The following is a 27,263-nucleotide window of genomic DNA, read 5'->3' on the forward strand; positions in this document are numbered from 1 at the left end:
TCTCCTGGCCATGTCCACGTACCCACTCTCTATTCAGGTTCTCCTGACTAAATCCATCACTGGAAGACTGCACACACCACAAACACACATCTACTGAAATCCAGGCAGAATATTTTAAAGCCATATTGGACAGCCTATCCACAGAGCTCAGCATGAATCCCAGACAGCTTGAAACTATGACAGAAGACCTGAGGGTGCCTCCTGAATGCTCATCATGCAGGCACAAGGCACAACATAAAATGTGTCCCCTCCATCCACCTTCCCCACTTTGATGTGCATTTTTCCTTGCAGAAACCACACTATGCTATAGATCTAGATAGTGGTCGCTGCAAAGGTAAAAAAATCTCCTATAATCTCATCATTTTAGTTGTTGCATCTTCGATTGTTTCAAAGTCCGTTGTCTGAAACCTGGGAGCAATTAAAACCTGTGAAACCTTTAGCAAGATCAAAGTTGGAAGATTTTTCTAATCCTCTGCATTTACATGTTTTGTTTCAGACACCTAACTAAACTGCCTGAAAAATATCTTTAGCGAAGGTCCAATTCATTATCTTCCACTGTTTTTCCAGCTTCCTAACAGAAAATGGATATTTTCACTCCCTTCCCTGATTTAGCAGGCAGCCCCACAGAGTGTGTGCAGTGGTCAGATTCTGATCCATCTCAAAGATGATACTCTGAAATCCCTGGAGCTGCTTATGAGTTACACAATGCAATGACTTTACAGGCCAGGCCAGTTCTTGCACAATCAGTTTGCAGAAGCATGTTCAGTGGGCACCTCCAAACACCTAGGGTTTCTTCAGTTTTAAATGTACTATCTTTCATGTGCATTAAAGATCTGCTGGTGACTTTAAGCTGATGATGAAGCAAATTTTTCAAAGACCAAAATACTAATCTATCTCCTAGGAGAGAAGAAACTGGATTCCCAGTAGCAAGACATAAATGCAAAAATGAAACAAAGTGAAATTAGTATCTTGAAAATAGTTACAAAGTTCTGCCGGAAGGAGCAAAACATTTCCTGTCAAAATGAGTTGCTTGTAAAGAATTTTACTCCTGGTGTTTGTTTCCTCTTGTCTTCTCCTCTTCCCAGATCCTCCTATGGAATCTGATGACACACAGTTTCAACCTGGGCAGAGATAGAGAACGGGACTCCCAACATTGTGTTGTAAGAACATAGGTTATAATGTAGGAAACTGGCTTTATTCTTGAGAGAATCAGGTTTATCTGGGCATCTCATTAGTGTGGTGCCAGGGAGTCCAGATGAGACCTGTCCAAAGGTAACAAGTGCATAATTGTTCCCTTTATAGGTCCAGCAGCCCACAGGTTTTACAGGAACAACCCGAACATACAGCTTACACAACTTTTCCTATGCAGAAGCATGTAAAAGGATAATACAATCCACTAGGAGGTCAGAGGATGCATCATGATCAGCTCAAATGCCCCCAGAATACAAAGATGCCAAAATCTCTTCTTAAATGCAGCACTGCTACAAGTATCAGCTGCCATAACTATTTTCTTTTAATAATGCAGAACCTGACATGTGCAGAATATGAATTAGTGTAAGGCTTTAAAAATAAATAAATATAAATTTTACATGGTTCGTATTTGTTCTTCTAAACAACCCCAAGCACAGTGTCACTGTCCCAACAGCAAAACTGTCCTCCCTCCATGGTGCCAAAGGACCTGGTTAAAAGCAACATAAAAAATAGCTTCAGTATGATTTTTTTTTTAATCATGTGCCAAGTATGACAGCAGCTTTGTGCACAGGAAGCATCTGGACACACTGGAAAGAATTTCCTGACCAGCTTTGAGTGACAAACTCAAATAACAGCTCTTTCACACCAGCTACAGAAGAGCAAATTGCTCCCATGCTATCGCTCTTAGAGGAAAAAAAATAAAGGGGGGGGGGACGATGGGAGGGGAAACAGCCCCTACCCAAAACAAACAAACAGTCAAAGCCCAAAAAGCCAGTAAAATGGATTCAGAGGCCTTTCTCATTACTATTTTGCAAAATATTTTTATTGTTTTCAGTCCTTTCAAAGTCAGTTAAAATAGAAGAAGCAGCAAACAGAAGTTGTTAGGGAAGTTACACAAGGACCCACCAGAATCCTCTCAAGAGGGAAAAAAAGCAAGAAGAAAGATATCAGGCTCAGTGGGAAACACAAGTAGATAGAGGTGGCTGAAAACAGTTGGTAAGATTTAGAAAAGAAATATGGATAGTAGTGACCTGTAAAAAACATGTTCACAACCATTCAAACATACAAAAGCAACACACAAAAGTACAAAAATTAACTTGGCAGTGCTGGGTTAATGGTTGGACTTGATGATCTAAGAGGTCTTTTCCAAACTTTATGCTTCTGTGAATAATTAAAGGCTTCCTTTCTTGGGCTAAATGATCCTGAACAAGTCGAAATATGTATTGTGAGTGTTTTTGCCAGGCTTAGACTCCAGCCCATGGAGAAGTGCTAGATGTGCTATTCAGGGGGGAGTTGGTGAGGCCACGGAGCACAAGAAGCTGTGAAATGGTGTATTCACCTAGTAAGTGAGCAGCTGATGATCAGAAGTACAGTTACTCTCCCTGTAATAACTGTGGATGGTGCCACCATCTGTACATTTATTTAACATTCTCTGGATTCCAGTTAAACTTTGCTCCTTGTGATTTCCGTGGAATGAGTTTCACGGGTTATACATAATGTACAAAGGAAAAAAAATTCCTTTCAGAAGGCTTATTACTCACTGATCTTCTGCTCTGTTGAGAGACCCCTGTTCTTGAATGATAAAGCAAGGGTGAGAACAGTCCCATTCATTTCCTCTGACACACAGTATAGGAAACAGAAGAAATGCTGACTAAAGTCACCTTAATTTTAAAGCATTCAGTGATGCCACAAAAAACTCAAACACTTTCTCCTGTGATACACATTCATGGAAATTTTTCATTAATTCTATCTTTGTTCCCCCTTTCAGGTGTACAAGTGAAGTAGATTTGTAAGTGGTTGAGGCTCTGGGCAAGTGCCCATTTTCTGCCAGTTCTCAGGCTCAAGGGAAGTACATGTACACGGGTCATGGTGTTCTAAAGGTCTCACGCAAGAAGTTCCTGCCCTCCTCCAGTCATGCCACGTTCCTGGCTCCTGCTGCCCAGCACTGAAGGTATCTCCCAGGGCAGGCAAGACAAAGGTCCCACGCAAGAAGTTCCTGCCCTCCTCCAGGGTCATGCCATGTTCCTGGCTCCTGCTGCCCAGCACTGAAGGTATCTCCCAGGGCAGGCAAGACCACAGAGTGGGTTTGTAGCCTTATGGGAAACTATAGCTACTGCACTAGAGATAACAGAAATCAGCAATTCTAGGCCACCCAAGAAAGGCACAAAGAGAACAAACAGACACATTCTTCAGGAAATACATTGTCCTGCAAGAAGTATTTTGTTTATCACAAATGGCCTCCCATGCCTCTGCTTAAGAAACAAAACAAAGGGAAAAAAAAACAGAAAAAAACCTGACACTGAGATCTTATTTAATTTTTTTTTTTTCTGTAAAACAGAAAACTTAAATTTCAGTGTATGTACAATTCTGGTGATTGAAAGAACACTTTTCTTATCACCGTCTCTCACAGTTGGTCCACACTTGGAATGTGTGACATGTGTTACATGTAAGTGTAACAGGTCCATTTATACTTTCAGAAAGCTTTTAAATTGTGCCATTTATGTAAATGACAGATGTAAAGAATCTTGAGACTGGGAAAAGACAGTTATGTGCAAATTAGACATATTTGCAATACCCAGGTTATTTTAGTATAACCTCATTCATTGGCCAAGCTTTGTCAAGAGACAGTCTTGCTATTTGATCTACAGAAGTAAAGAATAAACCAGACTCCTCTAATAAAAACTTCCTGATGTATGTCTTATTTGACAATATCTCAATCCCTGTATTCTTTCCAGGTGTTATATTATTTCATATTTCTTTAATATGTTTCTTTAACTGTTCTCTTCACTGTGCATTCTTCTCTTATTCATAATTATAAAATCAAGAACATCAGATTTTTATCAGATATATCTCTTTGAAAATCCCCAAGCCCAACAATTTCCTACAAAACTGGAGGAAAGTCAAGCACAACAGAGGATAGACTCTCCTGCACAACCCAGAGTACAACAGGGGCAGAACAGGGACAGAACAGGGACAGCTACTTGTAACACTCAGATTCTAAGTGCTCCAAGTCAGATTGAAGACACCACGTGGGTCTGACAGTTTGTGAAAAGCCTGTGATTGACAGAAGTGAAATTGGCATGGCAGGTCTGCTGTGAGAAAAATGTGTGTCAAGAGCTCAAGCATTAATTGCACATACATAACCGAGCATTTGCTACCAGTTAGGTGCTTCTAACTTTCTCCAGGAAAGAGACATTTTAAATTGCCTTCTCAATAGAATTTTGACATAACCTCTACACATACCATATTTCAGAAATTCCCATGTCTGACCCCTAAGGTATTGTTATTAGCACACCTGAACTGCATGAAATACTGCTGTGTTCTGCATTACAAGCCACAACTGTGAGGATTTGCCTTATCTGAAGCACAAAAGCAGAATCCCAGGAACTAATCTGATCCCTCTAGCAACAACACATTTAAAGGAAGATTATCTCTTCTGCAAAGACTGGGTGTCCTTCAGTAAGTCAGTTCTCTGCTGGCTGCTATTGATAGCTGAACAAGCTATTCCCAGAGTTACTATTGCATTTCCCAACCAGCCACGAAGAAAAGAAACACAACCATTTCCCAAGTCAGGTTCACAGTTAAAGAAAAACCAAAGATGAACTCAAGTGCTCATTTCCCTGTCTTATCAGAAATACCTGATGGTCTGTGAAGTATAGCAAACTGTCTCCCACTCACCATTTTCAACTGAATTTCATCATGCACTTGCAAGATACTAGATGGGACTTGAATAGTCAGCATTTCACAACAGTGGAGGAGGGAAAAAAAGCCTCAACTACACAGAACTCAGGTGCATATACACGTACAAAACCCTGTTTTCCTGAAATTTCAATTCAATTCACTGAATTAGGAGGTCCAATAAGAATCTGAAATTTCTTATACTTACCTGATCAAGGTCTTCAAACCCCTGCCACACATCACAATTTTTGTCATCAAATAAATTCAAATAAAGCAGTGACTGATTTGGTCTACTGTTTTTGAAGGCCTATCAAAATTATTTCTTGATTGCAAAACAGGTATAAATTATAGCTGGTAAACACTTGAGAGTGCTGATTTATTGGTTCATTGGTGTCTGAAACACGGCCCAAAGGCTTCTCTTGCAAACCTTTAGAGTGCAACTACTATTTATTAATGATTATTGCACTCTTTTGTAAGTGGGAAAAAGATCAAGCATTCGATTCAGCTGACTATACTTATATCTACTAAACCAAGAACAAGCACTGCAGCTGGTCCACTACTGCCATATAGGAAGGGTTTGGCGTAAATTAATTCACTTCTGACAAATATATTCCTCCTAGTTCTATCCACAGAAGTGCCCGAACATCTTCCATTTACTTTCTAAGTTACCATCAAATCCTGTTTGACCTGAACTACTAAATCCCTTTCTAGTTACTGCTCCTCCCAGGTCCTTCAAAGCTTGTTCTGTATAATAACAAGGCTTAGTATTACAGAAAGGGGAAAAAATAACCCTATACACTTTTTCCAAGTGATTCTCCATGCCCAAACTCTCACAAGGTCTCATTTTACCAGAGAAATGTATACTTGCAAAGAAAACAACAGAATTAACCTTAGAGGATAGTACAGATCTACATTCCCTCCTCACATTCAACATAGAGACACTTGTGATAAACAGGCTTTCTGTAGGGAAGGCATTGTATCATTTTCCAGTTGCAGTGCAATCATACACTTGAAACATTATTTTTGTTTTATCAGATGCTTCTCTGTTTGAAATGACAAGAAGGTAATGATTATTACTTTCTCCAGTCCCAAATGTGGCCTTTGTCCCAGCAGGAGGCAAAGGGGACAGACAGTGTCCCACTTTCCCAGACACTTTACATCCATGTGCAAATCGTATCACAGTTACTTAATTTTCCTGAAATATACAGGAACATATTTTCTACATTCACTGCTAGGTGTCTGACAGTAATAAATGAAGGCTACTATTCGGACAAACTTGTCATCATTATTTCTAGATGCTAATGCCTTCCACTAAATATTCCTACAGTACTGCCAGTATAAACACTAAAGAAACAGCCAGAGCAGGCATCATTATCACTCATGTTTCACAGTGATGCCATGTGAATATAGTGTTTGCCAGCAGAGCAAACACTGCCCTCCCACAAACCCTCCTCTCCCATCCTTTACAGAATTCCTGTGCTTTTACATCAGCTGATAAAATAACTTTTAATGATCTACATTGGCATATGCAGGCACACAGTACCTTTTGAGCCTGCATTTTTGGCAATACATCCTAAAATTTATCAACAGCCAAGGCTTTGATTCATAAACCATAAGATCACAAATAACCAGACAGATACTTTCCACTTTTAATCCAGTATCTCATCTAATCTGCACATAGAACAGTTCAAAGAATATGTCTTGCCCACTTCCCTTAGCAAAACAGACAATGGCAAACTACCAAGACTGGTTAAATATTTCTGCTGCCTGCCCTAACATTCTCCACCTTTAGTTTTGGGACTGGCAGTAGCTCAGTAACTCAGAATTTTATGATTTATAAGAAATACACAGTAAACATAAATGCAGAAGAATTTTATAATTTATGAAGAAATACACAGTAAACATAAAGGAAGAATAATAAGCATATAGGGATGTTGTTTTTTTCTTCTTAAACCTGAATGAAGTAATTCTGTAAAACACATTTTGCATGCAGCAAAAATACACTTTTTATGCATAAATGATATTCACTTTTCACCATGTATTTTACTAGTAGGAAGAATCCTGCCATGTAACAGAAAACAAACCCTTTCCTAAGGAAAACTAACATATGCACTATTTTTAAGTCATGTAAAGAATACCAGAGCAGAAAAATTATTCAAAGAGAAGACTTTCTCTGGCAGAGAACTGACCAGACAGTAAGTTAAATCTACTGATGATCTTAAAAATTCTCCAATTATGGGTGCATGTCTGAGCTTTGCCCACAATGTTTACATGACCTCCAATGAACATCCTGAACTACAGCCAATATTCACTAGAACCAACTACTGTGTAAACAACTGTGAAAAAATGTACAGGAAAAGCTTTGCAAGTTTGTAGCCTGCAACTGCATACAGTGGGAACTGATGGAGCTTTTGCAATAGAAATAGTGCCCCAAATCAGTTCTCCACACAGAGAAAGTTTCCAGTGATAAAGGACACATGTAAGGCACACTCTTTTAAAAACCTGACTCCCATGAAGCAGCTTATTGTTCATAAAGGGAATGGTGTTTACACAGGAAAAAGTCTACTTTCAACAAATCTAAAATCCAACAGATGTTTCCTTCTATCTAAGCAAAACAAGTTTGTGACCCATTTCTGCCCAATCAGAAAGCTTCAAAATTATTTCTGCAGGAAAAAAAACCCTCCATACTTGACAGAATGATCTTGGAAAACAAATTCAATAAAACTTGTATTTCAAAATTGCAGCTATTACTTAAGTGAATTAACTTTAAAAAAAATCAGTGTTCTTTAAAGAGAATGTCTTATGATCTGGATTTGAAGAGATACAACATGATAATTTTGGTTTGTGAAAGAGAAAGTAGGGCAGACTGTTAACTCACAAGTGCTCTGCATTGCAATTGCTCTCCTCAAATCAATTTAACCTCCCTTCTTCAAACCTCTTGCAACACCCCTCCAAAGCTCCTGGCTGTTCTTCTTCAAATTCCATAAGACTTCTCCTCCTCTGCAAACAGTAACTAAATAACAGAAGTGGCTGAGCAGAGTATAAAAGTAAATATTTTAATTCTATTTTACATAATCATACAGCAAGCCTAAGCACTGTGCAGAAGTGTAGAAGACAAAGAATTTCAGCTTTTGGCTTTGCCAAAGCTTTGCAGTTACATACACTGTGCTGTTACATACCTTACTTTGACTTACCATCAGGAGAAAGTTCAGGGCTTTCAGGATGTACCTGGTGGCATTAACTATTACAGAGCACAGCTGGATCTGGTGACATCCTGTTGCACAACTGAATGCTGCAAAGACAGCAGCTTCCAAGGAGTTGGTGCACTTTCTGTGCCCAACAATACTGAACTGAGGTGGATCACAGGTTGCTGAGGATTTTATCAATTTTTTTATACCTTTTATGAAAAGTAGCTGCAGAGGTCAAATAAATTACATTAACAGCTAGATACAAACATCAAAGCCAAAGTTAAAATAGTCTTAAACATGACTATGACAAGTGTTATAAGTGCATGTAACCTTCTGTGCCACCTTTACCTCCACGAGTCCCTTCTTCACTGGATTTTCCTCCAGTTATTGCTTGTCCAGATATTTTGTGAGCATTAGACAAGTTCCCACCTCTGTAATGCTTTATTAGCAGCACCTTCAGCATTCAGGTTCCTTACCCCAGCTGAAGCCTCTGCATGCCCTGAGATGAATATAAGAAGGCAGAACAGAAATCTGCCAGCCATGCAATACACCATTATTACACCAAACAAGAATCTCAGCAATGCAAAGGAGACCCACTGAGATACATTTCAAATCTGCCTATCAAACAATTATGCAGAAAGTAGAAGAGGTTTTCTCTCTCCCCCAGTAATCCTATTTGTCCTTTAAATAGATCTTAAGCATAATCTTGAACTGTCAGCATTTTTGTAAAGAAATACCAGCTCAGACCTAATTGGATTTGTCAGACAATCACAGCCCAACAGTTCTCTGAGATCTAACAGCTGTGGGACAACCTTCCACATTATAAGAATTTGAGTTCACTTCAAGAGGGAATATCTCCTCTGAAATTAAGTGATAAAAAGACATAATGTGTTGCATAGAACCCTGTGCCTTAGCAACATCATGATGTGGTGTGGCATAGCTGAGGTTATGTGAGCCACGCCATACAGAAAATTATCTGCAGTTAACTGTCAAACACTTCAGGCTGCTCTAAATGTAGGAAAATGGGTAAAAAAATCATCGAAAACTCTGACTTGAACATGTAACAGCAGTATTTGAAAAGAAAACAAGTATATATTATATCACATATTAAAAAAATAGATAGCAGAATATGTACCTTAGCTGAAAAGCAGAAATACTTCCTATTCCTCTGGACTTTTTGGGTCACCTAAATATATAAACATACACACAAAAACCTGCTCTCTGTGTCATCAGTGTCCTGTTCTGTTCAGGCTTCTGTGGGCTGGAACAATGCATTTTAAAGACAATCTAGGGGATAATGGCCTAAAGGCCACACTATCCTCATCCTTTGAAATGACTGAGACATTGCATGTTCAGGAAGTACAATAAGCCAAATCTTAAAATGCTTAAAATGCCTACAAATTGTGGTTTCCTTAATGAAGACCTGGATTATTTCATACATATCTGGATGCAGAAGAAAAGTTCTTACACAGATTTTATGTTGAAAATTGAAGTGATGTTCATTTTCCTAATTTTAAAATAACAGTCATATAGATTTTAACCTTTGTATTTAGAAGAACATCAACTTAAGTACTCAACAATGTTATTTTGTGTATTTGCAGAGTTGGTAACCAGCATGTATGTGACTGAGGAATACAAGCAAACTTTGCACTGAATTCCAACACATGCTTTGACCTGGGACAAAAGCAAATTAATCTTTTGAGTCTATCATTAATAATAGTCAGGAGTTACACACTCGCCTACCTGTTGGCTTATCCACACCAAGGAATCCAGCCTGTCCCAGGATTTTAAACACTTTATGTGCTGGGAACTGTCCTTCTTCTTCCCACTTATCCACAAAGGGATTAATCTCCTTGTCAATGATCTAGATTTGGAAAACAAATTGTACAAGTTATAAACACAGACATCCTGCACAAAAACTTTTGACTTTCATCTAAAAACTGCAATTCAAGAAGAAAAAGAAAAAACAATATAAATAACAATATAAAAGAGAATATAAAAGAGAAAAGCCCACTAATTTTCTTACTTACTGATGGATATCCTTATTTTCCACTCACCCATAGCTATTACAACAAATGTAATCAGGCAAATGTAAATAATTATTTTAGCAATTACTACTAGAACAGGGCATCAGGGCTAATTTAAGCCTCTCCAAGGTCTATGAAAATGGCTGTTTCCCTCATTATTTGTTACCTTTTTGGGTACAGTTTCTAGAAAGTGACAGGAAAGAAAATCTGGATTTTCCTGAAAAGAAACTTGGCAAAAAAGGTTGATTTGTTCTTGATGACTGTACACAGTACTAAGAAAGTCAAGTAGAAGAGATTCATTTCCTCTCCCTTTGCCTGAAACACTCTCAAGGAAGTTGGTGCTCTTTGGGGCATTTACATCTAGTCTATATTTAGACTTCCCCACAAGTCTGACAGAACATATACTGGAAAAGTAAGACCTTCTGCCAGAATTGATAATATTCCAAATCTAGTCCCTGAGCAACACTTGACTGTGCTACTGCTAATGCTGCACACTTTCCAAAACTCAGTGTCCTAAGCTGCCTGACTGCAGTCCTTACACTGTTCAGGCTGCAGCATTCCCTTCCAGCCTTTGCAAGCCACACACATCTGCAGTACAGCCACGACATTCAGCAACACCGTCAGGTTCCAGGGCACAAGAGCTGGATGTTTCGCTCCACGAAGTCCCAGATTTCCATGGCCATGGGAAAGGAGCAAAGTGGGCAGCCTGCAAGTGTGTTCTTGCTGCCTACCAGCTCATCATGAGGCAGCTGGGTTGTCCCCACCTGTACCCAGCTCTGCAGCCCAAACCAGGCCTTGGCACAGGCTGCTTCTGCCATGGGCACCAGGGCACCACACAGCTCGGTCAGCCTCACGAGGGGATCTGAACAGGAAACATCCTCCCCCAAATAAACCCTACCAAAACAAACACCAGTTCCCATAGAAAGGTAATGCCTTTAACCTGGGACCATGATTTTACTGCTATGCTGTGTCATGAAGAGAGAATTTGTTATTTCAAGAACTTACTCCTCTTAGTCTTCTTTTCCCACTAAATAAACAAGTCCTGTGGTGCTAACTATTTCTTGAGCTGGAAATAGAATCTTCTCCCTCCATGACTGCTGTGTTCTTGAGACCCTACGAAACCTTCTTCCAAACTATGTATTTATAACACATTCTTTGGAGAATTTCAGCCCATATATGGCTGCTTTCTGTCATCCAGTTGGCCACAGAAATAAGCACACTTGAATGCTGGTAGCAGGAAAATCACTTTTTGACTTCTCTCACCACATTCTGAGAAAACCATTACATTCAGTAATTATTATCTCTCTCCCATTGTTATATTGATTAATACAGGCCTAATGATCAAGAGAAAAAAAAATACTTGGCAGAACCCTATCTAGGAGAGCTCACATTTCTCTTCTTTATTACCATATCCCATATGCTCAGATCCTAAGATGCTGACCCTCAGTGTTGAAGGGGGTGAAACACCTTTTTGGCTGTAATAGCCTCTGGCAATGCTCATTGGATAACACCCAGGGGAATACCTGAAAGAGCATACAAAAAGTTAATCCAGTATTTTGATGGATCTTGGCAAAAATATGTGGTGAATATACTAACATATAGTTTTGTTTGTTGTAGCTGGTATTGGGCCAAGTTTTTTGTAGCCTACATACAAAGCCACCTTTGAAGTTAAGCAGATTCTGAATGACTAAACCATGATTTCTGCAGGTTTGCTCCTGTGCCTTTGAGTAAAACTCAAATTGCTTAACAGAACTGACTTATTACCAGGTGAGGTTTGCCACGTTGAGTAAAACAAGATGTTCCTTGCATGACACAACAATTAAACCCCCAAAGGCAACCTCACTGCACAAACCATAAATTGTATATGGCTTTAATTTTTTTTTAATCACAGTCCAGATACCAACAGCCACAGTTTCTTCTTCGCTATTGGACCATTCACTGCCATTTTGCAGGAACATCTTCCCTTGTACAACCTCATAAAAACATAAGCCAAATTCCTGATGAACTACAGTACTCCTCAACTGGCTGGTGTTTCAGCACTGATTACTGGGTATTGTCATCCCTTCCTAGAAAAGCTAATTGAAACAAGGAGAGGTATTTCTAAAGGGCCAAGCCAGCAGTGACTGAATGATCACAAAATTAAACACTTGCTTAAAACCTTGCTGAAGACAGGTCAAACAATGCTTTGTACTTTAACCATCTGATTTGTCCCATCCCTTGGATTTAGCTACTTCCTCACATTTGTGCCCTCAGAAAAATATTTCACACTTGAACTGCAGGCAAATATTATGTAGGCATCTCAACTTAAACCCTAAGGTATCCATGCAGTGTCTGGCAATTACACAGAGGCAAGCTTTCAGCAGTATGTGAGCAGCTGGTCTGCTTCTTTATACATGCTTTATCATGAGAAACATGGAAATCATGGGAGCTAGCATTTAGACTTCCATCACCAGGATACCAACTATAGCAAGATCTAAAACTTCTAACAGTAGAAATATTTAGCACAGCATACTACAGATGTCATCTGACAGATATTCCCAGCCACAAAATAAATCTTTCCACCTGACCTAGCTGGCCAAATCTCAATGGCATTTGGGATGTAAAGTTGATTAAGAAGCCATAAAAGTTTCCCACCTGCTGAAGTACCAGTATACCACAACAAAAACTATTCTTTTCCTGACAGCAAGGGCATAGTAAGTCTTATGTATGGAACTGGTGTTTTTCCCAGGCTACTTCATCTGAACAATAAAGATGCAAACCTAAAGGACTAGGCTCTGGAGGCAGCCTTGGTTTAGCCTGCATCCCAGCAGGAGCTCAGGATGCTCTCTGGGGAGCCTCCAAAATATGGCCTCAGGGCTGTTAACAGCTGTGAATTATTAAAAACACTCTGGATACTTGCCCAGTCGGAAATTAATCAAGCCAACAAACTTACTTCATGATGAATGATAGTAAGAAAAATAAGTGTTTTCATTACAAACTGTCTTGACAAAGTTTTGTGAAAACAGCACCTGTAGCTTCCTGCTCAGGACTGGGGAAATGCTATGGCAGGGTTGGAGAGGGGACAGAAACATAAATTCAGATTTTTTTAGAAATAGGTAATTTTAATTTTTCTTCAGCAAAGAGCAATGAAAATATCCCCCTAAATCACTGCCACAGTTTCGACTATTTTCCACTGAAACTTAGTATGTCATTTAAATGAGAAAAGTAACAAAAATATATGATGCTGATGCTCAGTATTTTGCGCTGATATTGTAGTTGCATCAGCAACTACCCAGAAACATTAGAAATGCCATTTAATTCTGAATTTTAAAATAAATGCATTCTACAACAGTAGAAACTGTACCTGAATTCATTTGGGTACTGAGAGTATGTACAGATGTCCTTTACAGCAATTAAAGATTAGTTTTCATTATTGACCAGCATGTTTATCTTCTATCATGCAATTCAGAAATTAAAAACCACACCAGTTCTACACACAGTGCTTCTTCTAAGTACCCCTTATCAGACTATACACTGTACAGCTTCAGCACACTATTAGCAAGATGATGAATTTTGAAACAATAAACTGAATTCTTAAAAAATTACACAAATTTTTACTACAGTTTCCTGTGAGTTATACCTCAGATGAGATTAGACTCATTTATTAGAGAAGCAAGAAAAATGTCTTAGAAAAAGGTATTTTGTATTAAGAAGATTAAATGGAGTCTGTGGAGCCAGGATTAGATTAGGTCTTAGGAAGAAATTCTTTACTCAGAGGGTGGCAAAACATTGGAACAGGCTGCCAGGAGAAGCTGCGGATGCCTTATCCCTGGAAGTGTTCAAGGTCAGGTTGAAAGGGCCTTGAGAAAGCTGATCTGGTGTCCAGCATCCCTGCCCAGAGCAGGGAGGCTGCAAATACATGATCTTTAAGGTCCTATCCAACCCAAACCATTCTATGATTCTATGATTTTACAACATAACTGTTCCATATTATGTTAGAAGCAGCATTTTTTTCTCTTTTAAATCAAGTTACAGCAACTGAAATTAGCTCTATTGACATAATAACCAAAGATGACACAGTTAATAGGATCATTAATGTAAAAAGTAAATAAACAACAAACCACTAATAACAGTTCTTGCGTGGTTATACCTAGACATTAGCGCAACAATATCTTGAACAGGAGACAATAGACCAGAGATTCCTTCACTTTCTATATCAGCAATAAACAAAGCAAATAATTAACAGCCTTCAAAACAACATTTGTCCTTCAGTTCTAATCAAAACCACAAGGAACAATGACTGCACAGTGAGACAACTCAACATTGTAGCAACACTGTGTTGAGGTCAAGGTAGTACTTTAGAAAGATGTTAAGGGAAAAAAAAAAAAAAAAAGCAAAGCTGAGGTGGGAAAACACATGGGCCATACATTGGTGCTACTAAACCTGGACACTGAAACCCACCCCAGGGGTGCAAGGCAGCCAGGACCACCCCGCTGGCCACACATGCAGCCTGTGCAGGTCTTCTCAGCTCCTGCCCAGGAGGACCTAGGCAAGGTTTTCCATAATGATATGGGGTTGAACTGAAAAAGTTCAATTTAAAAGTAGACATCCATTTCATGACCCTGCGAAAAACACGTGGAAGAAAAAAGACTGAAACTACACATGCAGCCTGTGCAGGTCTTCTCAACTCCCGCCTAGGCAAGGTTTTCCATGATGATATGGGGTTGAACTGAAAAAGTTCCATTTAAAAGTAGACATCCATTTCATGACCCTGCGAAAAACACATGGAAGAAAAAAGTCCTAAGTCCAAAGAGCAGCTGCCCACTTCCTACATGTTGATCTCCTTCTTGGTTCCCCCAAGGTATGCATCCCAAGCACACCTGAATGAGTTTCTCAGAATATATTACTCATTTCTTCTCACTCCTGGGCTTGGAGGTCACAGCCCTCCTTGACTCTCTCAAGACTCTTCCAAAGCCCTAAATCCTTTCCCAGTAATACTCCTCAGAAAGGTAGGGAAAGGGAAGGAGACTGAGATGTGGAAACATGTTCAGGACAGAACTAGGGAGAATATAGGTGTGTGAGAGAGGCAGGTCAGCTCCTTGTAGCTGCTGCCTACTAGAGAGGCTGGGGAGAGCCTGAGCTTCTGCCATGGCAGCTCACTGATGAGAATGTCTACAGCACGCAGTAGGCAAATCCATGTCCTTCTGTCCCTCCTGCATTTATGAAGTCTCTCCAGCACTGGCTGTGCTTCCAGCCTCCATGACACATGCCAGGAGAACCTAGCAGATGCCAGGAGCTGCCCATGTGCCAGGGTCACCCAGCATGGTGGTGGAGAGCCTGACCCAACAGGCGCAGTGCAGCAGCAGCAGAGGCAATCATTCAGTCTGTGATGACATCGGGTGCAGGAGCAGAGGCAGTATGTGACTTAAAACACCACAACAGGCTAAAAATAACTCCATTAAACAAATATGATTTAACCACACAACAGCCGGAAAATGTTCTCTGCAGTGCTAACCTTGCAGGCTCATACAAAGTTATTTAGTGCATTTTCTTCTGGCAAGCAAAATCTTTTATTACAGGCTTGCCTGTGGTCTGCAGTAATCGAGAGAGCAAAGCTGCAGCCAACTGCTTCCTCTTTCAGGATGCACCACCAGCACAGGGCAAAGGTCTTCAGGAAGTTTTGCAGGACTGTTTTCTGGGGATTGTTTTCTTTGTGGGTGGGTTTTTTGGGGGGTTGTTTGGGGTTTTTTTGTTGTTGTTTTTGTGGGTTTTTTTTACGGGTTTTTTGGGGGGTTGTTTGGGGGTTTTTTTGTTGTTGTTGTTTTTGTGGTTTTTTTTAATGCTAACTGAAACAAGGCCTCACTCCTCCTATAAAAACATGCATTATTATTAGTTAGGAGCTCACCTGGGAGATCTATGTTAAATATAACTCACTACTATGCAAGGGGTCATGTCCAGATAGCAAATGCCCCAGATGCTGCCAAAACACTTCTCTGCCTCAAAGACAAGTCTCCTCTTGCCCACAATAGAGAAGATTTGGCATTTGGATACAATATGCATCTCTTACTCAATATTCCCAGCTGGCTACCCAGCCAAATACATCATATGACACAAATGGGCAAATGATCAGCCACAAGAATTGTCAATGAAAAATTTACCGTATTTGCATAAGGGATTTGAGGCTGGGCCTCAATGACGATATGGAAACTTTTGTACCCTGAGCTGTCATCAGACTGTTTCAGGAAACAAGACAAGAAAACATTTCCCAGGAGGATATGGGGTTGAACTGAAAAAGTTCAATTTAAAAGTTTTGCGACCTTGTAAAAAACGTGGCAGAAAAAAAAAAGTCCTGGATGTAGAATTTCCTGATAATTAAAATAAAGAACAAAAATGAATTTTGACTAAAGTTTTTCAGACATTTGATTTCCCCAGCTTTTCATACATGTCATATGCAGAAGCCAATGGCTCTACTTGGTGCCTGCAGGACAAGGTGTAGCCCACACAGAGAAAATAAACCCTACTGGATGAAGAGGACACTTCAAGCCAGCTGGTATAGATCACTGAGAATAAAAAAAAAAGGGTTTCTCCAATGCTGCTTCACATAGCTGTGGCCAGAACTGACCTTCCAGAGAGGTTTCCAATGGATTTTAAACCAATATTGAGTAGGCTTATATAAAGAAAAAACACAGAAAATTTTGCTAATAGCTGGAAAATATAAGGCTTAAAGGGGAAATGCATGCAGTTAAAACTGATTAATCAGAGCACAACAATTCCTTTCTGTACCTTCAATTAAGCTGTGCCACAGGCAACAAAGTAATCTGCAATCTCCTACTGCACTGAGTACCAAAGACTGCAGTGATCACCAAATACAGGAACAAACAGTTACTAAACGAAATTTTCCCTTTCTCGGAGGAAAAAAAAATAGTGGAGGGAAAAACCCTATAATGTAAGAGCTGGCAGTTTTTCATTGCACAATAAAGCATACCTGTCCTAATCTATTTTTACTAAATCTGATTTTCCATGGGAAAAAGCATGCACTTTATAAGTATTCTGCAATTGTGCCTGGTCTATTCATTTGCCAGTATCTAGACATGTTTCTGTTTAAATCATTGTGTTTCTTCCTTTTCACTGCAACACAGTTCCTTGCAACAAACCTAACAGATAAAGCAAGGCTGATTACTGGTTCAGAAATTTGAATACTTATTATCTTTTGGTCCCATACTTCTGACTACAGTTTTTACTTCAGGAAACCAAAAAATCCAAACACTGAATCAATTACAGAATTTTTGCCAACACTTGCTGAAATCTTAAAATGCTACAAGTTCACCAGGGAGTGCAGAAGTATGTTCTGCCCTCCACCCCATACAGATGCTGGCACATCTGGGAGCCCCATTGCTGAAGCAGAGAGGGCACACATCATCACTATACTAAGAAAATGAAAGGTTCAGCCCTCCACCCTGGAGCTGAGCCCTGCTCAAGCATTTCCTGAGGAATGAGAGGCTGGAAGGCAGCTCCAGCTGGGAAGGAACACACATGATCCCAGCCAACACCTTCTCCCTCCTTATGTCATTTTTCCAAAGACAGTTGCAAAGACGAATCCCTCCTGTGCAGACCTGAGTGTCTTGGCAGTTCCTGCACACTCACAAATACACCCCCTTCAACTGCCCTATCCAAGAGTATGGCAGAAAAGGGAGCATCCCAACATTTGTGAAAAAGTGAGTGCCGAGGGCACAGCTATTCCTACGATCTGAGGGCAGATGCTTTTAAACCAGGGTAGTCCTACAAGACCAAAAACGTGTGCTGTGCCAATCTAGGCACTGATCTGGGACAAGCATTTTGGGTGACAGGGAGCTCTGGCTACTGGAGTATATCCAGGCTCCTTGTAATGAGTTATGAAAGAGATACAGGATTGAGCAAGTGATCACCTTTTCTTGCTCCTGCAAATCATACTTTCCAACACAGAGATGCAGCTTAGATAGAGTGCAATGTTCACCAGAGGCTGGCATTTTGGGGTTTGGATCCTCTTTCTGAATCTGGGTTACATCCCTGGAGGAACAAAACAAGTTCTCTCACTGCAGCCCACACCATCACATTTGAACTGTCAGACAAAACCAGTCTCAACCCCAGCTTTTTCCTCAGGCATAAAATGCTTATTAAGACACCATTTTAGTAGTCATAAATGTATAACTGTATTGCCTAATCAAATGTGGCAATGATAAAGCAATATAATAGCTAGATCTGAGACATAAAAATATCCACTAGGCATAGCTCTACTGAAAACTGTTCACTGCAAAGTCTAACTAGATACAGTGGAAATTTGTTCTAACATTGATATGAGGCAGGAAAAAAAAAACAATCCAGTGTTAGGACACAACAACTCAATCTCAATGTCAGCTCTACTCTGACACCAAGTAACAAATAGGAGCACCGAGTGCAAAATAGCCTTAATTGCACTTTTGCTACACACTGAAGCATTTGTACAGAAAGTGACATTTTTCCTATTATGAGAAAAAGCTTTTTACAGAGCTTGCTTAAATAAAGTGAACCTCATTTTTTTCCTCTCCTGTTCTTCTACACTGATTTAAAAGCACTTCTTGGTAGGGCACTAGTAGGTGTACTTGATGGTCTCTCATATTACAGTGATGTATCTCAGCTTCCTCCTCCAATAACAACAAAATTCAATGATGAAGATTTCCTCTCTGATCAATTGCCACCAAAACTTCTTGGTACCAGCAAGACAATTAGCCCCTAAATGTTTGTGTGATGTTTCTGTCAGACACAAGATGAAAAAGACTACTGCAACACCCCAGAAGCTGGGAATACATTTTGCTTCCCTTAGACAGAATGGCAGTCAGTGCAGAAACTGTGAGCCTTGCCAGTGTCACATCTAACTGTTTTCTTCCTGAAACTTTTAACTTGGATGCATGATAAATTAGGTTTTAAAATTACAGATGCTAATCATGTATTGTTCAGATTCAGCTGCATGTTTTCTCTCTTCCAACTTAGTGAGAAACTGGCATTTAAGTGATTCTTCCTAATACCAACAAGTTATTACTTCACCATCCTGTGGCAGAGGTTTATGTTTTCTTACAACGACAAATAAACCAACTCCATCCAAGGTGCTCCAATGCTAATACTGGTCACCCTTCATTATTTTGCAGGTAGTCAGAAAGAGACATATTATTTTGATGGAAAATTTACAGAAATTTTACCAGAAAGTTAATGTCAATATTAAATTCAGATCCTGCATGCTCTAATACAAAGAGACACTAACTGCTGCAAAGATATATAGATATACATTAATAAACAGAAACTCATGACATACAAGCCAAAAGTGGCAAACAAAGAAGCAACGTCCCTCAGTGGAGTCTCATTGTCACGGGGAAAATTCTCATCCTACAGACACACAAAAACAATGTAACTATACCCAGTCACCACTGGGCATAAAATGAAATGTCATTTACATTACATGCAACTCTAGCAAAATACATGTCAAATTTCACCATTTCCCAAAGTTTCTTACTAGTAATGCCAGAGAAAAAGACAAATAGGAAGCCCATAAACATTCTGTATGTATATGAATACTGTTAGACACACATACACAGAATAAGTTAAACTTTTTTCTTCAAACCAGCTATACTAATTACTGAAGCAAGCTGTAGGATATCAGTGTACTGCAAGCATTGTTCAACAAGTTAAGGAAAAGTTACGTTTTCAATTTCCAAGAGGAAGGGTGGTGACCTATAAAGTTGTAAAGGAAACCACTCACAGAATTATTTCAATAGCCTTGCTAAAAACAGCCCCCTGGAATTATAAGAGTCTCTTCCTCATCCTGCTCAGAACAATTGGGAAATTATAGATCATTTAAAGTACATTAATACACTAAAAAATAAAATTAATGCCAACAAGCAAACACAAAAACCCAGTTCTCACTCATGGAATTGCACTGCTCATTTCTCTGATTTCTCAGGTACTCGCATCTGGATTTAGCTACTGGAAAGAGTGCCCCAGAATATATAGCAGGTATACTTAAAGTGTGTTAGAGATACTGAATGGTGACTCTCTTCCAAAGACTTTGGGGACACTTTTCAGTTTATCCTAAAATCACTGGGAAAAGGTTTAACTTAAGACAAAACAAACACTGATTGCTAGAAGCTTTGTGTGAACAACATCAGAGTGGATTTGACATAAATAGTGATTTTTCTTTCTTTCCAATATGATCAGAGCAAATCTAAAATAAGCACTACATAAGCATTTTTTACATGCAGGACAATGAAAAAAGCAAGTTTATATTGTCTACTGTGATTTATCCTACAATATATTAATCACAGGGCTTTATGTGATAAATGTGGCATCACATTCCCTCTTAACCCATGATTTAATTATCTGCACTGAACCCAGCAAGGTAAAGCATACTGTTAACTGCACTTCAGTAGTCATGGTGGGCATAAAAACAAGGGAGGGGAAAGTTTTACCAAAAAAAGCATTGTGTCACACAACAGACCAGCCATTACTGCACTAGCAGACACTAATATAGCTACTTACCTTGTCCTCAATAAATACACAGCTGCAAATACTTGGGATACAAAACAATGTGTGCCTTAACTGATCCATGGCAAAGAAGCAGGACTTAAAATCTCCCAGATCACCTCCTTCACAAGCTCTGGCCTTATCCTCTGCATTTCAGGACACTAATTTTTTATTAATGCAGTTGTTGTCCCTGGGCAGGTAATGAAGAGCAGCATGCCAGGAAACAAGTTCACTGGGCAGATAGCTCTGCAGATATATGAAGGCTCTCTCCAGAGAGAATCAGCACAAATTTTACACAATGTAATTAGCTACAAAATTCTACACTATTAATACAGGTGAGGGAGGAGGATTCATGTCCAGCTTCTGGTTCTTTCTGTATCATCTTATTTCTGCTTTGCAGAGTCCAGGAATGTAGAGCAATGAAACTAATTTACTAAGAAAGTGACAGATCATGCATCTCTTTTCCTCCTTGCTCATGTTTCTTTTTTATAACACAGAAGATACATCCCCTTCTCCCAAAGCTTGATGATAATAGGTATCAGATATCAACAGATTAATCAGATTTTCTATCACAGATATCTCAGTGATAGAAAATCTGATTAATTACACTCGGTTTGGGATATTTTAACACTGAAATGTGAAAGTTTAAAAAAAATCAAACCTAAGGTAAATATCACTTCATTCAGAAGGAACTCCACTATCCACAGTCCACAGTGGACTGGAGGTGAGGTGAAATTCGGAAATAATTAAGTTTATTCAGGGAAATACAAGATTCTGCAAGTAATTATTAAAAGCACCCATGAAAGATAGGACAGCATAGCTCCAAACTCACACAAAAAGTATCTGGCAATGCAGAGCATACTGTTTTTAAAAAACTACAGCAGAGCACTGCACAACCAGCTAGAATTCGGAAACTTGCCTACAATCTGAGACAAGTCCTTATGCTCCTTTCTCCTGAAGCCATTGTATGTTCTTATGTGGCCACAATAATGGTGTTTCCAGAGCATACTGTTTTTAAAAAAACTACAGCAGAGCACTGCACGACCAGCTAGAATTCAGAAACTTGACTACAATCTGAGACAAGTCCTTACATTCTCTTCTCCTGAAGCCGTTGTATGTTCTTATGTGGCCACAATAATGGTGTTTGGCCCTTGCAGCAGGTACTGAACTCCAGCACTTTTCTCAGCGGTTCATAGGTTAAAGGTGGATTTCTCTTTCCCACCGCTGCTCAGCCCAGTGGGCACCACACCAGGGCTCCCTACAGCCGAACTGGCTGATTCTCCGGCTTTGGCAGGTGCCCTGAACAGTACCACAGAGATCTGCAGGTGACACTGACCTCGCTGACAGGAACACACTGAGCTCGCCAGCACTACTCTTATTCACAGGTTGCCATTTGGCATTCAATCTACACGCTACGTTACCAGAAGCGCCCCGCTTCCTCTTGATTTATGACTGAGTTTTGCAGGAGGCTCCTGTTATCAATCCATGGTGCGCCTCCAGAGCGGGGACAGTGCCCGGTGGGCAGCACATGCCGGGCAGGGCTCTGCCAGCCGGCGCGTCACACACAGCCAGGCAACGCGCACGGTTCCGTTTCTGGCCTTGCCAGAGGGAAGTTTACTTATTTAAGCACACCCCGAGCCGTTCTGTCGTCTCGCTGCCCTTGCCCTGCTTCATTCCCCGCACGGGGCGGTGAGGCCGGGTGTCCCGCCGCTGCCCGGTCCCCCCTCGGTACCTTCCGGAGGGCTTCCCGCAGGTCGCGGTGCTGCGGGGTGTCCCCGGCGTGCCGCGGCCCCGAGCTGCGGCCGCGCAGCGCCCAGCCCCGGCGGGCCCAGCTCCCGCCGGCGCGCAGCGCCATGGCCCCGCCGGTTCCGGCGCCGGGCAAGGCCGGGACAGCCGCTGCACTCCGACAGCAGCCCGGGGCACCCGGCAGCCCCCGCCCCGCCCCACCCCTCCTCCCGCTCCTCTCGCCCCCGAAGCAAGTCACGGCAGCTCTCGGGTTACGGGCAGCTTTTCTTTAATGCCAACGAACAGCCATGAAGCGACCGACAAGCGGGTGGCGAGCGGGCCCCGCGCAGCGACAGAGGCCGGCCGCGGCGGGGAGCGGGGCACAGCCGGCCCGGCCCAGCGGCCGGCGCGGGGCTCGGCAGCTTTCGCGCGGTTTCTGTATTTTTGTAAGGAGAAATGGAAAATAAAAAGAAATCCGCTCCTGTGCTCGCTCGGCACGGACTGGCGGCGGTGGGGACACGCTAGTCACTCCCTACGGGTACGGGAGGAATGCCTGCTCCAGGGGCAGGCGCGGGGCTCCTTCTCCTAAGCGATGACACAGCCTCCCTTCTCCTTGAAGGGGTTCTTGTCCTCGGGAACCCCCTTCACCAGCGGGTCCTCTCCCGACCGCTCCTCGATGTAGTTCTTGATCTCTTCGGAGCACTTGGAGACCTCGAGGGAAAGGACAGAAAAGTGGCTTCGTTACGGTCTTGGGAAATGTTCAACAGAGGAAGAAACCCATGAATTTATATTCTCTCTCATTCACCTTCCCACCGAGCATAAAATATCTGGCCACAGAGCACTAAGCACGTGCATGCTCAGCTTCCTTTCTCTCTTTTCACAGCCTAATACTGACAGAACATGTGAGTACATCTGAGAATGTAAACACCACTCCGAACAGCCGTCGCTGCGTAGTTAAACTTGTGTTCATAATTAGCCAATCTAGTTTTATTAAGCTGCAGATCACACTCTCCCTCAGCATCAGCATGACTTATGGTCAATAGTTTCAGGGTCAGTAACTTTCAATTCAGTTTCAAAGTAATTATGGCTTTATGTGTTTTTCACAAACAAAACATTCAGCAATGATTTTTCAGTGGTAATACCAATTCTTACTTTGTAGTTCTACTGTAGCAATGATGCACCTTGAATGAGAGCCTAACCAGGAAAGACAATTTATTTACTGGTTACCTGGGGTTATTTCAAACAATGGTTAATAAAAGAGCCGGTTGTGTTTTGAGACCATAACACTTCCCATAGTGTTCATACCAAACCAGCACTGATGTAGGTAAGCCTGCACAGAACCCAGCTATGAAGAGGAAGAGTGTTTAGTTTCTGTCCACTGACACAAAAGCACATGCAGCACGTGTGGTAGTGGTGTCTGGGAGTGCACAAGTGAACATCGGGGGCTCCTGAGGTTCCTTGTGCACACACATCTCTTGCTCTCTGTGTCAGCAGAAACTGTCCCTATATGCACAAATAGCTGACATGCCTGAGGACACACTCCTGCTCTGTCCCCACCTCCTCCCTGCCTACCCGCAGGCCCTGCAGTGGTACTGCTGTGCAGAGTCAGCAGCAGGAACCAGCTGTTGGCCAGGCTGCTAGATGATTAGTATTTCTAATTGAAGACCCCTTGCCTCCTCTGTTAACTATATTTTATTTCAAAGGTAAAACTACAACAAGAGAACAAATGAGTTTACCTGCTGCATCACAAACAACAGAGAATGGCCTGTGCAAAATTAAGCTTTAAGCCAACAGAAAGAACAGAGTTAATTCCCAATTAAACAGTGCATAAAATAAGATCTAGCTGCCTTAGAGCAAAGAAGAAGCTGGACCTACAAATCCCATTACACGTGTCTTGTTTAAAATATATAAAACTATATTTTATTTCAAAGGTAAACTACAACAAGAGAACCAATGAGTTTACCTGCTGCATCACAAACAACAGAGAATGGCCTGTGCAAAATTAAGCTTTAAGCCAACAGAAAGAACAGAGTTAATTCCCAATTAAACAGTGCATAAAATAAGATCTAGCTGCCTTAGAGCAAAGAAGAAGCTGGACCTACAAATCCCATTACACGTGTCTTGTTCTTCTGTGCCCTGCAAACTTTGTTCACTCAAATTGGAGCACCTAACACCATAGTACAGTTGCATGCCAAAGTATATGAAATACCAGGGTTTTACTTCAGTCAGCAGTGCCAGGATCACTTTCACTACTAAGAAAAGAAGCCTGCTTAAATACATACGTAGAAATTTTTATTCATTCCAAAGGCCACTTCCTTTTTATTTCGTAAAGTTGTTAGTGGGGGTCAAGAAAATTTTGGCTGATGTTTTTCTTTTGGTACCAACAGTAATGTGGTTCCTGCATTTCCCAGTCCCTGTAACACCCATACAGGTACTAGGGGACTGTGGCAACTACAACACCGATTTCATTCTCACAGTGAAACTTCTGTTACAATGCACTGGTAGAATTAAGCATGCTTTACCACAGAAAAATTGAAAAATACCCATTTTCAAAAAGTGATCGGGGTTTTGGTTTATTCCGAAAATGTGGAAAAGTATTAAAAATTATTATTATTATTTCCAAAACTTTATATTCTGCAGAGTGTATTTCAGTTGTCTAAGAATCACCTCTGAGAGATGATATAGGTATCCACACTAGTTGGATGTTGAGCCTTCAATACTGCTGGAGCTTTAGACTATACTGTAACATCAATCACTGATACCTAACTCACAGCTAAAATATAACTCCAGCATTTTTATTTTTGGGGTAAAACCTGGACCTTCAGTGTAATCAACATGATTAATGTTACTGATTCCCACATACAAATGTATTTGGTTCTAACCTGAAGGGTTTGTTTAGGCGTAATTTGCCTCTGCTGGCATGCAGAATTAAAAAAAAAAATTAGTTTCATCATGCAGCAAGATCAGTTCTGCACATCTTTCGTTTACAGAAAATGTACAAAACCACAAACCTTTAAGGGGAAAGTACTTGTGGGAAGGAACAATCAGTGTAAATGTCTAAATGCCTACGGAACAAGGCTGGATAGGTCACGGCTCGACACGGGCCGTGCTTTGGCTCCTGCCTGGCACTGCACGGCATGGGAAGCGGGACGGGAACGCGGGCAGCCGAGACCCGGCTACGGTCCAGGCAGGGTGTAGTGCCGCGACAGGGCTCTCCGGGCTTCCCAGGGGAGCACCACCCCTCCCCTAGAACCAGCACCTCCCTGCGCCTTCTGCCTCCAGAAGAGGGGAACAGAGCGCGACGTGCTCCTCCCTCGCCTGGCAAGGCGGTCTTGTGCCAGCCTCGGGCGCCAGGGACTCACGGGGAGGGGAAGTTAAAGGGTGCCAAACCCACCGGGAACAGCCGCGGCGGGCAGGCCCGTACCAGCCCCTCGGAGCGCTTTATCCCAGGGATGGTGTGCTCTTTTCCCCGGGCTCCACAGCCACCCCCGGCAAAGACCGGCGCTCCTACGCGCTGTTAGCGCTGCTGTGCCAACAGCGCCGTCCCCGGCCCCTGACCCAAAGCGGTGGCAGGACCCGTCGGTGCAAACCACGGCCGTCCCAAAACAGCTGGGGCTGTACGGACGAGCAGCTCCAGAGCCCCGCAGCCCCTGGCGCGCCCGGCCCCGCCGCCCGGGGAGGAACGGGCTCGCTCCCCGCTCCACACCCGGCCCCGCCGGGCAGCTCCGGGCCCCTTCTCCGCGCCCGCTCACCGGCTGCCTTTCCAGCTTCACTTCTTTCCGGAGCTGCTCCACTTCCATTTTCAGTTTGTCCTTCTCGCTCAGGTCCTCGATGTTGATGGCTGGCATCGTCTACACTACCGGAGCGCGCAGGGAGTGAGGACAAAAGGTTACGTCTGGGCAGCGAGGGCGCCGGGGCCGGAGCCCCCGGGCGGTGGCGGGGCTGTGGGACGGCCGCCCCCGGCCCGCCCCCGGGCTCGCTCACACGCTGCCGCCCGAGTTGCCCCGCTGCTCGGCCGCGGCCGCTCCCTCTCCGGCGCGCCTGCACCCCTTCCCCGCGCCGCTCCGGCCTTTAAACCTGCGCGCTAATCCCCTCTAACCGGATTAGAGCCCGGCCCGGCCCCGCTGCCGGGGCGTTGACAAGGGGCCTGCCAGCACAGGGAGGTCCGGCCATCCCAGCAGGAGCCGGGAGCTGGAAGACCCTCCTGTGCAGACCTCCCTGGCTTCAACCTCTGCAACTCCAGTGCGGGGCAAGAGCAGCGAGGTCGGCTGGGGCTTTTGGCCCAGCAGTGAGATCTTTCTCCCCACCACCTTCTCCTCCTGGCCATAGAAATGACTCATGCTCTGTGCCACCTGCATCCTTGGGCTCTGTGTTCTTCTCCCCAGCTGCTAAGGCAGAAGCAGGTGGTGTGCATGGATACCTTCCTCAATACTTGTGCATTACCACTACCGATGAACTGGACTAAGAGAGGGGAAGAAATCGCTCCTATATAAAATGCCTCAACAGGTGGCCGGCCCATCAATGCCAGACATTGCAACTTTTTGGTAGGTATGTCTGCAAAGCAGAATTGCAATGCTGGATAAGAGGGTTATTGTGCCTGGCTTGCACAAAAGTCTCTGGACACATGGAGTTATGACAGGTGTTGGGGTGGAGTACTCAACATAAGGGAAGTGATGCATTCAGAAAATGCAAGAAGGAGCTAGGGAGTTCTTCTCCTGTGGTTGCATATGGTTTTGAGGTCTAGATCCCAAATAGATTTCTATGCTTTTAGAAACCGAGTGGTCCCTCCATGCATGTTTGTACAGCACCTGGCATCTCTCATCCTAGCAGCTGCTTTCCTGCAATAGTAATGGAAGCACAATTCAGGACCCCTGAGACTGAACATAGCTACAGGCCATTAAAATGGGCTTGCAGTCCTTCTGTTATCTGCCACTTCAAAGATCTT

The 27,263-nt window shown here is 42.2% G+C and overlaps 2 protein-coding genes across 2 annotated transcripts in view; both read right to left on the reverse strand.

Annotated features, from left to right (window-relative positions):
- LOC120500538 (probable acyl-CoA dehydrogenase 6) overlaps positions 1–22,540 on the reverse strand; it is a 75,752-nt gene extending 53,212 nt beyond the window's left edge. The window contains exons 1-2 of the mRNA XM_039705553.1: positions 22,326–22,540; positions 9,801–9,921 (exon numbers count right to left, since the gene is read on the reverse strand). Of these exons, the coding sequence (XP_039561487.1) occupies positions 9,801–9,921; positions 22,326–22,448 (244 nt within the window). The 5' untranslated portion in view covers positions 22,449–22,540. The remainder of the gene's footprint in view (positions 1–9,800; positions 9,922–22,325) is intronic.
- Positions 22,541–22,590: 50 nt separating this feature from the next.
- Positions 22,591–26,413, reverse strand: LOC120500550 (guanine nucleotide-binding protein G(I)/G(S)/G(O) subunit gamma-11). The gene is made up of 2 exons (XM_039705577.1): positions 26,071–26,413; positions 22,591–23,029 (listed from the first exon to the last, which is right to left on the reverse strand). Exons 1-2 carry the CDS (start codon positions 26,164–26,166, stop codon positions 22,904–22,906), a joined length of 222 nt encoding a protein of 73 aa, XP_039561511.1. The 5' UTR covers positions 26,167–26,413; the 3' UTR covers positions 22,591–22,903.
- Between the last annotated feature and the right edge of the window lie 850 nt (positions 26,414–27,263).

This window comes from Passer montanus, unplaced genomic scaffold, assembly GCF_014805655.1.
Source record: "Passer montanus isolate IOZ18808 unplaced genomic scaffold, ASM1480565v1 scaffold10, whole genome shotgun sequence".
Taxonomy (NCBI): Eukaryota; Metazoa; Chordata; class Aves; order Passeriformes; family Passeridae; genus Passer; species Passer montanus.

Excerpts from the sequence above, each read along its gene's own strand:
- LOC120500550 (XM_039705577.1), bottom strand. The coding sequence starts at position 26,166 with ATGCCAGCCATCAACATCGAGGACCTGAGCGAGAAGGACAAACTGAAA. Across the intron at positions 23,030-26,070 it reads TGAAGCTGGAAAGGCAGCCG|GTCTCCAAGTGCTCCGAAGA; the intron begins GTGAGCGGGCGC and ends CTTTCCCTCGAG.